The following is a 12,998-nucleotide window of genomic DNA, read 5'->3' on the forward strand; positions in this document are numbered from 1 at the left end:
GCCCTGACTTGGGAATAGATCACCTTTCTTTCAGTGTCACAGGGTCAAAATCCTGGAAACTCCAGGATTCTTAAGGGAGAGGGTGAGCAGCCCCAAGTCGTGGTACACATATTTGATCTGGTGCTTAGCAACGAACCAGGTCAGGTGTCAGACCTCTCAGTGGGAGAGCATTTTGGTGACTCCCTGAACTTTACTATAGTCATGGAAAGGTTTAGGAGCAGATAGTGTGGGAAAGTATTTAATTGGGGGAGGGGAAATTCCAATGCTATTAGGCAGGAACTGTGGAGCATAAACTGGGAACAGATGATCTCAGGGAAATGCACAACAGAAATGTGGAGGTTATTCAGGGAGCACTTGCTGCGAGTGTTGGATAGGTTTGTCCCACTGAGGCAAGGAAGGGATGGTAGGGTGAAGGTACCTTGAATGACAGGGGATGTGGAACATCTAGTCAAGAGGAAAGAGGAAGCTTACTAAAGGTTGAAGAAGCAAGGATCAGACAGAGCTCCAGAAGATTACAAGGACTGAACTGAAGAATTGGCTTGGAAGAGCTAGAAGGGGGCATGAAACAGCCTTGGGGGATAGGATTAAAGAAAACCCAAAGGCGTTCTACACTGATGTGAGGAACAAGAGGATGGCCAGAGTGAGGATGGAACAATCAGGGATTGTGGAGGGAACTTGTGCCTGAGGTTGAAGGAGGTAGGGGAGGGCCTTATTGAAAACTTTGCTGCAATATTCACTCGTGACAGGGACCTTGTCGTTTGTGAGGACAGTGTGATACGCTCGAACAGGTTGATGCTAAGAAGGAGGATGTTCTGGAAATTTTGAAAAACATGAAGATAGATAAGTCCCGGGATATAGCCAAGGAACTATGGGAAGCAAAGGAAGAGATTATTGTGCATTTGGCAATGATCTTTGTGTCATCACTGTCCACTGGAGCAGCATCAGACAATTGGAGAGTGACAAATCTTATTCCCTTGTTCAAGAATAGGGACAACCCTGAGAATTACAAGCCAGTCAGTCGTACGTTAGTGGTGGGAAAATTACTGGAGATGATCCTGAGAGAGAGGAATTATTATTCAACTTAGGGAACATTTCGCCAAGCATCTCAGCTGGGCCCACAGGGGCCGACTGGACCTCCCAGTCACCGCCCATTTTAATGCCCCATTCCCACTTCCTTTCCAACACGACCATTCTTGGCGTCCTCCATTGCCACAACGAACCAAACCGCAAATTGGAGGAACAACACCTCAGCTTCCGCTTCCAACCAGGTCGTACCCTCTGCCTGTCTTCACCCATCCGCACTTCACCACCATACCCCTGCCACACCCTTTATCTGCAGCTCCCCCCACACCTACCCCCAGTCCTGAAGAAGGTTACAGCTGAAACATCGACCTCGCCACCTCCTGATGCTGCCTGGTTGGCTGTGTTCTTCCAACCTCCTGCCTGTCTACTTTGTGAGGGCAGGTCGTGCCTCACAAGCCTTATTGAATTCTTTGAGGATGTGACAAAACACATTGGTGAAGGTAGAGCAGTGGATGTGGTGTACGTGGATTTTAGCAAGGCATTTCATAAAGTTCCCCATGGCAGGCTCATTCAGAAAGTAAGGAGGCATGGGATACAGGAAAATCTGGCTATCTGGATACAGAATTGGTTGGCCCATAGAAGACAGAGAGTGGTGGTAGATTGAAAGCATTCAGCCTGGAGCTCAGTGACCAGTGGTGTTCCGCAGGGATTAGTTCTGGGACCTCTGCTTTTTGTGATTTTTATAAATGACGTGGATGAGGAAGTGGAAGGGTGGGTTAGTAAGTTTGCTGATGACATGAAGGTTGGTGGAGTTGTGGATAGTGTGGAGGGCTGTTGTAGGTTGCAATAAGACATTGACAGGATGCAGAACTGGGCGGAGAAGTGGCAGATGGAGTTCAACCTGGAAAGATGTGAAGTGATTCACATTGAGAGGTTGAATTTGAAGGCAGAATACAGGGTTAAAGGTAGGATTCTTGGCAGTGTGGAGGAACAGAAGGATCTTGGGGTGTACATCCATAGATCCCTCAAAGTTATCACCCAAGTAGATAAGGTTGGTAAGAAGGCATATGGTGTTTTGGCTTTCATTAGCAGGGGAATTGAGTTTAAGAGCCGCGAGGTTATGCTGCAGTTCTATAAAGCCCTGGTTAGACCACACTTGGAATATTGTGTTCAGTCCTGGTCCTCTCATTACAGGAAGGATGTGGGAAGTTTTAGAGAGGGGTCAGAGGAGATTTCCCAGGATGCTGCCTGGACTGGAGGGTGTGTCTTATGAAGGAAGGTTGAGGGAGCTAGGGCTTTCTCATTGGAGTGAAGAAGGATGGGGGTGCCTTGATAGAGGTGTACAAGATAATGAGAGGCATAGATAGAGTGGATAGGCAGAGACATTTTTTCCCAGGGTGGAAATGACTATCACGAGGAGGCATAATTTTAAAGTGATTGGAGGAAGGTTTAGGGGAGATATCAGAGGTCTGTTCTTTACACCAGAGAGTGATGGATGCGTGGAGTGCACTGCCAGCAGTGATAGCAGAGTCAGATAGATTAGGGACATTTAAGCGACGCTTGGATAGACGTGATCGGTGATAATACAAAGAAGTAGGATCAAAGGTTTGCACAACTTCGAGGGCCGAAGGACCTGTACTGCTCTGTACTGTCCTATGTTCTATCTTTCTCTCTAATGACATTGTGGGTCTACCTAGAGCACATGGACTGCAGCACATCAAGAAAGCAACTGACTACCAGCTTCTCAAGGGTAACTCGGGATGGACAAGAAACACTGGCCCAGCCAGCAATGCCCATATGCCATGGGTGAATGAAATGTTCAGCTCCAGCTGGAATAGTGTGGCTGGTTTTGGGCACCACGTTTTAATAAGGATCACAGAGGCTTTGGAGAGAAAGGTGTTGATCTGTGGAGGAGGGATTGTGATTTGGACAGACAGTTGTTCTCCTTACAACAGAGAACCAGGAGAGGAAATTTGATGAAGGAGTTCAAAATCCTTAGGATTTTGATTAAGTAAAGCAGGAAAAGTGTTTGGAAAGGCTGAGGAATCAATAACCAATGGGCATCAATTTAAGGTGATTCACATAGTACCAGAATTGATGTGAGGAATAACGTTTAACGTTTTGAAATGCCAAGTGGTTTCTATTTGGAAGATACTTCCCCGTGGAGGTTCCTAGTTCCAGGTTCAATTACACAGTCTTTAAATGAGAGTGGAATAAATACTAGAAGAAAAAGATTAAAAAGAAGTGCAGCAAGAGATGGATTGTGGAACAAACCGAGCCAGCTTCAAAGAGCCAGCATAGACTGAATGAGGTGAATAACCTCACATACAAAAAAATCTGGCAAGATTGTCATGTCTCAGTCAAATTTCTGAATCACGTATACCTAATAATTATTCCTCAGCCATCTGACTCAGTAGAGTCATCGAGTCAGACAGTATGGAAACAGACCCGAAGGGTGTGGTGCTGGAAAAGCACAGCCGGTCAGGCAGCATCTGAGGAGCAGGAGAATCAATCCTTCAAGCATAAGCTCTTCATCAAGAATGCTCATTCCTGATGAAGAGCTTACGCGCGAAACATTGATTCTCCTGCTCCTCGGATGCTGCTGACCAGCTGTGCTTTTCCAGCAACACACTCTTTGATTCTGACCTCCGGCATCTGCAGTCCTCACTTTCTCCATGGAAACAGATCCTTCAGTCCAACTCATCCAAGCCGGCCAGATATTAAATTGATCTAGTCCCATTTGCCAGCATTTGATCCATATCCCACTAAACCCTGCTTATTTATGTACCCATCCAGATGCCTTTTAAATGTTGCAATTGTATCAGCCTCTATCACTTCCTCTGGCAGCACATTCCATACACACACCACCCTCTGTGGGATAAAGTTGCCACTTAATTCCCTTTTACATCTTTCCCCTCTCACCTTAAACCTATGCCCTCTAGTTTTGGACTTCTCTAACCTGTGAAAAAGACCTTGTCTGTTTACCCTATCCATGCCCCTCATGATTTTATAAGTTTCTACAAGGTCAGCCCTCAGCCTCCAATGCTCCAAGGAAACAGTCCCAGCCTACTTAGCCTCTCCCTTTAGTTGAAACCCACCAACCCTGGCAATATCCTTGTTAATCTTTTCTGCATCCTTTCAAGTTTAACATTTTTTTCTGTAGCAGGGAGACGACAATTGGACACAGTATTCCAAAAATAACCTAACCGAAGTCACAACATGACCTCCCAACTCCTATACTCAATGCACTGACCAAGAAGGTCAATTGTACCAAACGCCTTCTTCACTATCCTGTCTACCTATGACTCTACCTTCAAGGAACTATGAACCTGCACTCCAAGGTCTAATAACAGTTTAACAATATGCCTCAAAGGATCCTGAATCACCAGCTCTAAATCCAGCAATAATTGTTCACCTCTGATCACAGTGTTATATGCTCCTCCCAGTTACTGAGTAATTATTAATCATCTTCCTGACACAGTAGTGATCGGTCAGCTCTATATCTGTCAATTGCACAGATCCACGTGAAGGCTGATTTCCCTGGTCTTGTCTAGGTAGATTTGGATGGAGCCAATTCTGGGCTGTTTTACAAAAAAGGCAAAGTGCTTTCGCAAACTGCTTGTTTTTCTATCCGTGGGCCAGACCATCAGAAAGATGTTTGCTAACATTTGCCTCCTGCCTGATTTTCTGGCCTTGTGTCTCGGGTTTAACCTTAATGCTTCAGCCCCTTTATTCTGGGCCCTGTGACTGCTATTGACTCGAAACAGGTGATTGGATTCCGGATTTCCAGTCATCAGCAATGGCTTGTTCAGTATCAGTGTCACCTTGATCTCAAACCGGGCTCTCACCTTGAAAAGCTGCACCCCGAGGCAGGCAAAGACAAACTGGAGGAGGGTGGTAACAATCACAATGTTCCCAATGGTCTTGATGGCGACAAACACGCATTGAACCACATGCTGAAAGAGAGGCAGAGAGAAGGAGATCAGACACTGGCATTGCATGAGGAAGGCTTCATAATAGAGGCTGACACCAACTCACAAAACACCCATTAAAAAAGCCAGTGCAAGGCAGATGTAGGGAGAGAGGGGTTACAGAGGAATGAAGGAAGGGGAAGTTGAACATAGTGAATGGAGTGGGCAACGAAGGACTGGGGATGGGCACGGATGTGTGAGAGGTGGGAGCGTGGGCACAGGGAGACTAGATTAGATTACTTATAGTGTGGAAACAGGCCCTTCAGCCCAACACTCCGAAGAGAACCCATCCAGACCTGTTCCCTTATATTTACCCCTTCACCTAACACTACGGGCAATTTAGCCTGGCCAGTTCACCTAACCTGCACATTTTTGGACTGTGGGAGGAAACCGGAGCACCCGGAGGAAACCCACATAGACATGGGGAGAATGTGCAAACTCCGTACAGCAGTTGGCTGAGGCAGGAATTGAACCCAGGTCTCTGGCGCTGTGAGGCAGCAGTGCTCTCACCACTGTGCCACCGTGCCGCCCGTAAGGAACGATAAAAGATACTAGGGGTGTGCACAGGAGAATGAACGGAAGGATGATTGTGGGCTAAGGGGGTGGGAGCAGGGCACAGGGAAACTGGGTGGGTACAGAATGTTGTGAACCACACAACTTGCAGCTTGTTCTGACAGCAAGTACAAACCTTTTTATACATAGCTTTAAACGGCACGGTAGCACAGTGGTTAGCACTGCTGCCTCACAGCGCCAGAGACCCGGGTTCAATTCCCGCCTCAGGTGACTGACTGTGTGGAATTTGCACATTCTCCCAGCATCTGCGTGGGTTTCCTCCGGGTGCTCCGGTTTCCTCCCACAGTCCAAAGATGTGCGGGTCAGGTGAATTGGCCATGCTAAATTGCCCGTAGTGTTAGGTAAGGGGTAGATGTAGATGTAGGGGTATGGGTGGGTTACGCTTCAGTGGGGCGGTGTGGACTTGTTGGGCCGAAGGGCCTGTTTCCACACTGTAAGTAATCTAATCTAATCTAATCTAAACAGAAGGGCAGGGGACCACAAGCGCATTCAGAGGTAGCTCGATCAGTGACTTCCTAAACGAAGATAGCCAGCTGGAGACTCAGCAGCTGAGGACTTTTTCAGAGGATTCCTGATACCCATTAGAAGGTTTGACTTACCGAAAGAACAGGGAGCTGGAATCAGCCATTGAGCCTGTTCTGTCATTCAGGAAGACCATGATTGATCAGATTATGACAATAGACAATAGACAATAGATGCAGGAGTAGGACATTCTGCCCTTCGAGCCTGCACCGCCATTCAATATGATCATGGCTGATCATTCCTAATCAGTATCCTGTTCCAGCCTTATCTCCATACCCCTTGACTCCACTATCTTTAAGAGCTCTATCCAATTCTTTCTTAAAAGAATCCAGAGACTGGGCGTCCACTGCCCTCTGGGGCAGAGCATTCCACACAGCCACCACTCTCTGGGTGAAGTAATTTCTCCTCATCTCTGTCCTAAATGGTCTACCCCGTATTTTTAAGTTGTGTCCTCTGGTTCGGCACTCCCCCATCAACGGTAATATGTTCCCTCCTGCCAGAGTGTCCAGTCCTTTCATTATGGCCTCAAATCTGCAATCCCATATATCCTTGATCACCTTTCACCCTGTTGCTTAACAAAATTATCTACCCCTGTATTCAAAATATGCTAGGACTCTGCTTCCAACGTCTTTTCAGGAAGACAGGTCCAAAGACTCTCAACTCTCTGAGAGAAAGATTTTTGTCTCATCTCTGCTTTCAATGGGCCACTGTCTTTGGTCCCTTCCATGATCTCTGCTCCCTCTCCCTGGTCAGTCTGAAGTTGAAACAGGCTGTTTACAACTTCACCATCCTCCTTAACCCGACAGGAGCTCCAAATCACAAATTCACTTTCTCAGCAAAACCACCCACTCCACCCCCTCCTTGGCATTGTTGAACTCTGCCCTTGAAACCCTTGTCACATAGTTGTTGCATCCAGGATCATTCATTCCCATAGGCAGCTGGACCAGTCAGCCAACCACTTCTGAAGATAACAAACTTCAGCTCATCCCAAACTCTGCTACCTGTGTCTCTAACAAACACTCAGCACCCTCAGCTCACTGACTTTCAGCAACTCCTCAGCTTTAAAATTTTCATCCTTGTTTTCAAATCCTTCTAGTGCTCCTCCTGTTCCTAGCTCTGAAACCTTCTCCAGCTCTACACCCCTCATATTTCTTCACTCATCATTTCTGGCATCTTGAGCATCCCCAATTTTAATCGTTCCAACTCTGGTGACCATGCCTTCAGCTGCCTGAGCTGTAAACTCCAAATTCCTTCCCTACACATCTCCAACCCTTTACTTCATTTAATACAATCTTCAAAACCCATCTCTTTCACAAAGCCTTGGGAACTTGTCCTAATATATCCCTATATGAGTCCTTTGAAGGAAGGCCGAGGGATGTTTTGCTGCATGAACGCCATTTTATAAATGCAAACTCCAGTTGTTGTTAAACTAAAGGAGATTCAGTCCAAAATGTCAATGGGTCTGACCCCATGTCTATTTGACTGCAGGAGCACAAATGGGTCTCAAACCTTCAGTTAATCGCTGTTTTAAACTTAGTTAACAGCCGAGATTATTAAGAAAACTTAAAACAAGCTTTATTATTGGCCCTGGTGCATGCATATAATAAACTGTTGCAAATGCACATATATACATACACATCTATAAATATGCACACATTCATGCACACACAGACATACATACACACAAATACATGTGCACATATACACACTAACACGCAAACACAGATATATGTGCACAGGGTGAAAGGTTATCAAGGATATATAGGATTGCAGATTTGAGGCCATAATCTGATCAATCATGGTCTTCCTGAATGACAGATCTATACATGCACAGCCAGATTAATATGCTCACATATACACATACATGCATACACACATATACACAAATTAACATGCACACAGGCCTACACATATACCTGCATGCACATTATACAGACAAAAGTGCATACAGTTCTTTGACATACTCATGTATGTGTACTGAGGTGTAGGCACACACAATAATCAGATTCATATACATTTGTACTGATACCTTACCAAACACAAACATCTATGTTGATGTGCATACACAGACTCAAACATGCATGCATACCTAAACATGTTGTGAGGGATGCATTTTAACATAGACATGTGTCCACATATGCATAACATACATGCACACACATGCCTGTTCTCAAACATCCACATAGATGTACACATACACCATAAATTCACATATACACAGTGACTCACACACACATATACAGTTGCAGTCACAAAGACACATTGTTCACATCTCGGCTCACCTTTAATCCCTTGGCTCTGTTAATAGCTCTCAAAGGTCTGAGCACTCGGAGGACTCGAAGGATCTTTACCACAGAGATAGCACTTGACCTAGAAAAGAAAGGTAAGCACTGAGCTCCTTAACTGAACACATTGCAGGAGGAGCTCATGTATGGTCTCACTCACGGACTCCTTCACCTACTCACACACCTACTCATTCACTCACCTCCTCACTCACTCAAACAAAAAAATCCCACAAAAACTGTCAGCCTGGATAATAGGACTCAATAAGTCTCAATCCCAGTCAATCTCTAAAACATACACTGCCTCTGTAAACTCACAGTCATGCAATTCCTGAGGAAGTTGTCTTTCATTTAGAAGCTCTTACTAGAAGCAAATAATTAGGCAAATCAATAGTTGTGAAATGATGTAAAATTAATCATCTCAAATACTATATTGTGCAAGAAAAATCCAGCAGGTCTGACAGCATCTGTGGAGACAGAAATAGGGTTCATGTTTTGAGTCCAATATTGCTCTTCTTCAGAATGAATGTCCAGCAGCCACAGTCCTTTGCTTTAACTACATTGTTCTATATGGTGTTACAGCAGTTCAGGCAGCATCCGAGGTCAGGGAGTCCCTCTCCAACTGCAACTCCCAGGTCATTTCCTCTGACCTGAAGCTCTTCAACCAGGTCCTGAAACTCTATGCTACTTTCTCCCCACCACCACCCTCCTCTCACTTATCTCTCCACCCTTCAGGCTCTCTGCCTGCACTCCTGATGAAGGACTTTTGCCCGAAACATCGATTTTACTGCTCCTCGGATGCTGCCTGACCTGCTGTGCTTTTCCAGCACCACTCTAATCTAGACTCTGGTTTCCAGCATCTGCAGTCATTGTTTTTACCTAGATACTGTTACAATCAATCAGAATGGGATGTTACACGATGTGGTAACACAGTGATGTGGAAAAGCACAATTCACTTAACATTGGATATGAGAATGTTACATTAAACAAAATAAGTTGCCATTTAAATCAAACAATTGTTCTGGACCACAACTGGGATGTCCTCAGAGGGTTGATGTGGACTCAATGGGCTGAATGGTCTGCTTCCACACTGTAGGGATTCTATAATTCCAGGCTATCACTGTCTTTTGCCTCCTTATATCCTTTCCCATTCACCTCATATTCTCCTTAACTTCCTTGGTTAGCCGCGGTTGGTTTATCACTCTCTGAAAATCTTTCCTCCTGGCTAGGAAGTATTTTTTTCTCAAAGTCGTGAATTACCTACTTAAATGTCTGCCACTGTTTGTTGACTGTTCTTTCTGTTAATCTATCTGCCTAGTCTACTTTAGCTAAGTCTATCTGATTTCATTGCCCTTCTCTTTATTTAATTTAAACCCCGTTATTTCCGATCTAAGTTTCTCAGTCTCGAATTGGATATGAAATTCTACCATGTTATGATCAGTACATGCGAGGGAATCTTTTACTCCGAGGTCACTTATTAAATGTGCCTCATTGCTCAGTACTAGATCCAGGATCGCCTGCTCACTGGTTGGCTCCATGGCACATTGCTATAGGATGCTATCCTTATTGCTATTGATGAATTTGTTGTTGTAGCTACTCTTTCCAACTTGACTGACCCAATCACCACAAAGATTAAAGTCATACACAAGTATTCTTAGAATCATAGAAACCCTACAGTGTGGAAACAGGCCATTTGTCCCATCCAATCTATACCAACCCTCCAACGAGCATCCTACCCAGACCCATTCCCTATCCTATCCCTCTAACCGTGCAATTCCCATAGCCAATCCACCTAACCTGCACATCTTTGGACTGTGGCAGAAAACTTGAACACTCAGCAGAAACCCATGTAGACACAAGGAAAATGTGAAAACTCCACACAGCCAGACACCAAAGTGTTGGAATTGAACCTGGCTTGTTGGTGCCGTGAGGCAACAGTGCTAACCACTGAGCCACTGTGTCACCATTACTGCTCTCTTCTTCTAACATACTCCTATTATTTGTTGATTTATAGTTTTCCTTACAGTGTGGCTAATGTTTGTAGGTCTATACCTGTACATCACTCCTACCAGTGTCTTCTTTCCCTTGTTGTTCTTTACCTTCACCTAAATGGGCTCTACACCATCCAAGCCTCATCAACTGATCTCATTTCATCTCTTATTAGCAATGCTACCCCATCAGCGATGATAGAACAGTGATGCTGAAGAACTTATTATACAGGACAATAGAATAGGAATCTAGAATAGCATGTTTTACCAGGTGGTGTAATACTAATCTAGAAGATTTTGTTATATTGACCTCATACCCACTGGATTAACTAAGGTGGCAGGAAGGTGATGTAGAGCATTCACTCTAGGATGAGCCAGTTGGACTGAACCAGTCTTCATCACTTACACTTTCAAAAATATAAAATAGACAAATTATAAAAATTGCAACATGAAACTTGGAATATTGTAAACCAAGTAAAGGTCAGTAACAGGGATCAGGAAGATACAGTCAGACCTAGCGAAAATAGGCAGACATGCGGTGAGTGAATTTTAACAGCGATTACAAAATGAAACATTTTGATAGAAGGGGCAGTATAAAGGCAACAGCACAACTGCAGAGGGGGATCTGAGATTGGCTAATTTCTGAAGGGGCAAGACAAGTTGAAAAGTCTATTTAAAAGTTGGCATTTGGCACTGTGTCCTTATTAATACAGGTATGGAATATAAAAGCAAAGAAGTTATCTTCATTCTTCAGGAGTAATGTGTTCAATTCTGACCTGAAGCGATTCCCCAGAAAGGCAGCAGGAATGAGCAACTTCAGTTCAATGGAGAAAGAGAGAAGCTGAGCTTCTTCTCCTGAGAGCAGAGAAGGATATGGTTTAATGGCAGAGTTCAAAATGATGAATGGCTATAATACGGTATGTTAGAACAAGCTATATCCAGTGGCTGTATTTTGGTAAGCAGTAGACACAGGTTTAAAGTCACTGTCAGAACAGCAGAGGTGATGAGCAGAAATTGTCTCAAGCAGCGAGAGGTGGCTCAGTGGTTAGCACTGCTGCCTTACAGTGCCAGGGACCCAGGTTCAATTCCAACCTCAGGCAACTGATAGTATTTGTGGAGTTTGCGCATTCTCCCCGTGTCTACGTGGGTTTCCTCTCCCAGTCACAAAGATGTGCGGGTTAGGTGAATTGGCCATGCTAAATTGCCCATAGTATTCATGGATATACAGGCTAGGTGGATTAGCCATGGGAAATGTAGAGTAATAGGTGTAGGGGAATGGGTCTGGATGAGATATTCTTTGGAGAGTCGGTATGGATTTGTTGGGCCAAATGGCCTGTTTCCACACTGTAGGGATTCTAACTCAAAGCCTGGAAAGATTAGAATGCTGGTTCCACAATGATATCGGATAAATGACTGAAAGGGGTCAATGTGCAATGTAGCGGGGGGAAGCGAGGGGCAAATCAGTTAGCTCTCCATAATAGTGGGCAGAGGCACGATGGGCTGAATGGTTGAATCAAGGATTCTACTAAAACAAGCTGACATCAAACAAGACACTCACTGAATTCCAAAGGAGATGAGGGAGACACTGACCACCAACAAGTCCAGGATATTGAAGTAATTCCGACAAAAGGAGCCTTTATGTAGGAAGGCACCATACGCTGTCATCTGTTGGGGTTGGGAGGTAGAGAGAGAAAGAGAGAAATAAAGAGCAAAGAGCAATAGACAGTGAGAAAGAGAGAGGTGTCTGAGATATAGAGATAACAATAGAGAGGGCAGAAACTACACGAGTTACTGAAAGACAGAATTAAAAAGTTATCAAGATAACTACATTTTTCAGGAACTTTTGATTATTTTGAAAACTTTGTCAGAGAACAGTAGGAACTCATAGGACAGAATGAGGTCACTCAATGCTTGATGTCTGTGCTGATCCATTGAAACGATAACCATCCTATCATGTGACTTGTTGGTCTGTATTCTCTTAGCTGATTAACTCCAGTGCTTGACAGCTCTCTTTTTAAACATTTGTGCTCTCAGCTTTCATCAGTCTATCAATTTGAGTTTTCATGAACAAAATTCATATCCACCTTTTTGTTCCTTTTCCAATGATTTTAGAATCTAGCTATTGACGTTCTGTCAGAGGGATAAACACCTTTTCAGTGTTTATTTTATCAGAACATGTCTAGAAAACCTCCCTAGTCCAGTTTGACCATCACTTCAAAGTCTTTCCACTGCAGCTTCAGCAGTTCTTTTCCACTATCCCTGAAGGAATTATCAAGAATAAGATAATATAAACCTAAAAGAAAGAAGTCACAGTAATCGTAAGGAGAGTTTGTGAACTGGGTGTCTAGGCTATCTGTCTACAGATCTTTGAAGGGACAGGACAAGTTTGGCTGGCTCACCAATGTCCTTTATGGAAGAAAGTCTCCCATCCTTACCTGCTCTGGCATACATGTGACTCTCGGACCACAGCAATGTGGTTGTGGGAATAACTGGTGGCTTAGTCAGTGACACCAACATCCCACAAACAAATAAAAGAAACAGGGTAAAGCTTTAAGATAGAAAGCTCATAAGGGATATCAAGGACAATGCAAAAACATTTGTGATCTGTTTTTATACATATGTCTTACTTTCTTTCAAAC

General features: G+C 44.2%; 1 protein-coding gene across 3 annotated transcripts in view; it reads right to left on the reverse strand.

Annotated features, from left to right (window-relative positions):
- LOC140467254 (voltage-dependent L-type calcium channel subunit alpha-1S-like) overlaps window positions 1–12,998 on the reverse strand; it is a 214,656-nt gene that overhangs the window by 90,034 nt on the left and 111,624 nt on the right. For all 3 annotated transcript variants that reach the window (XM_072563501.1, XM_072563500.1, XM_072563502.1), the window contains 3 exons: window positions 11,918–12,024; window positions 8,372–8,459; window positions 4,872–4,979 (listed from right to left, as the gene is read on the reverse strand). In XM_072563501.1, coding sequence (XP_072419602.1) covers window positions 4,872–4,979; window positions 8,372–8,459; window positions 11,918–12,024 — 303 coding nt within the window. The remainder of the gene's footprint in view (window positions 1–4,871; window positions 4,980–8,371; window positions 8,460–11,917; window positions 12,025–12,998) is intronic.

Source organism: Chiloscyllium punctatum, chromosome 45, assembly GCF_047496795.1.
Source record: "Chiloscyllium punctatum isolate Juve2018m chromosome 45, sChiPun1.3, whole genome shotgun sequence".
Classification (NCBI taxonomy): Eukaryota; Metazoa; Chordata; class Chondrichthyes; order Orectolobiformes; family Hemiscylliidae; genus Chiloscyllium; species Chiloscyllium punctatum.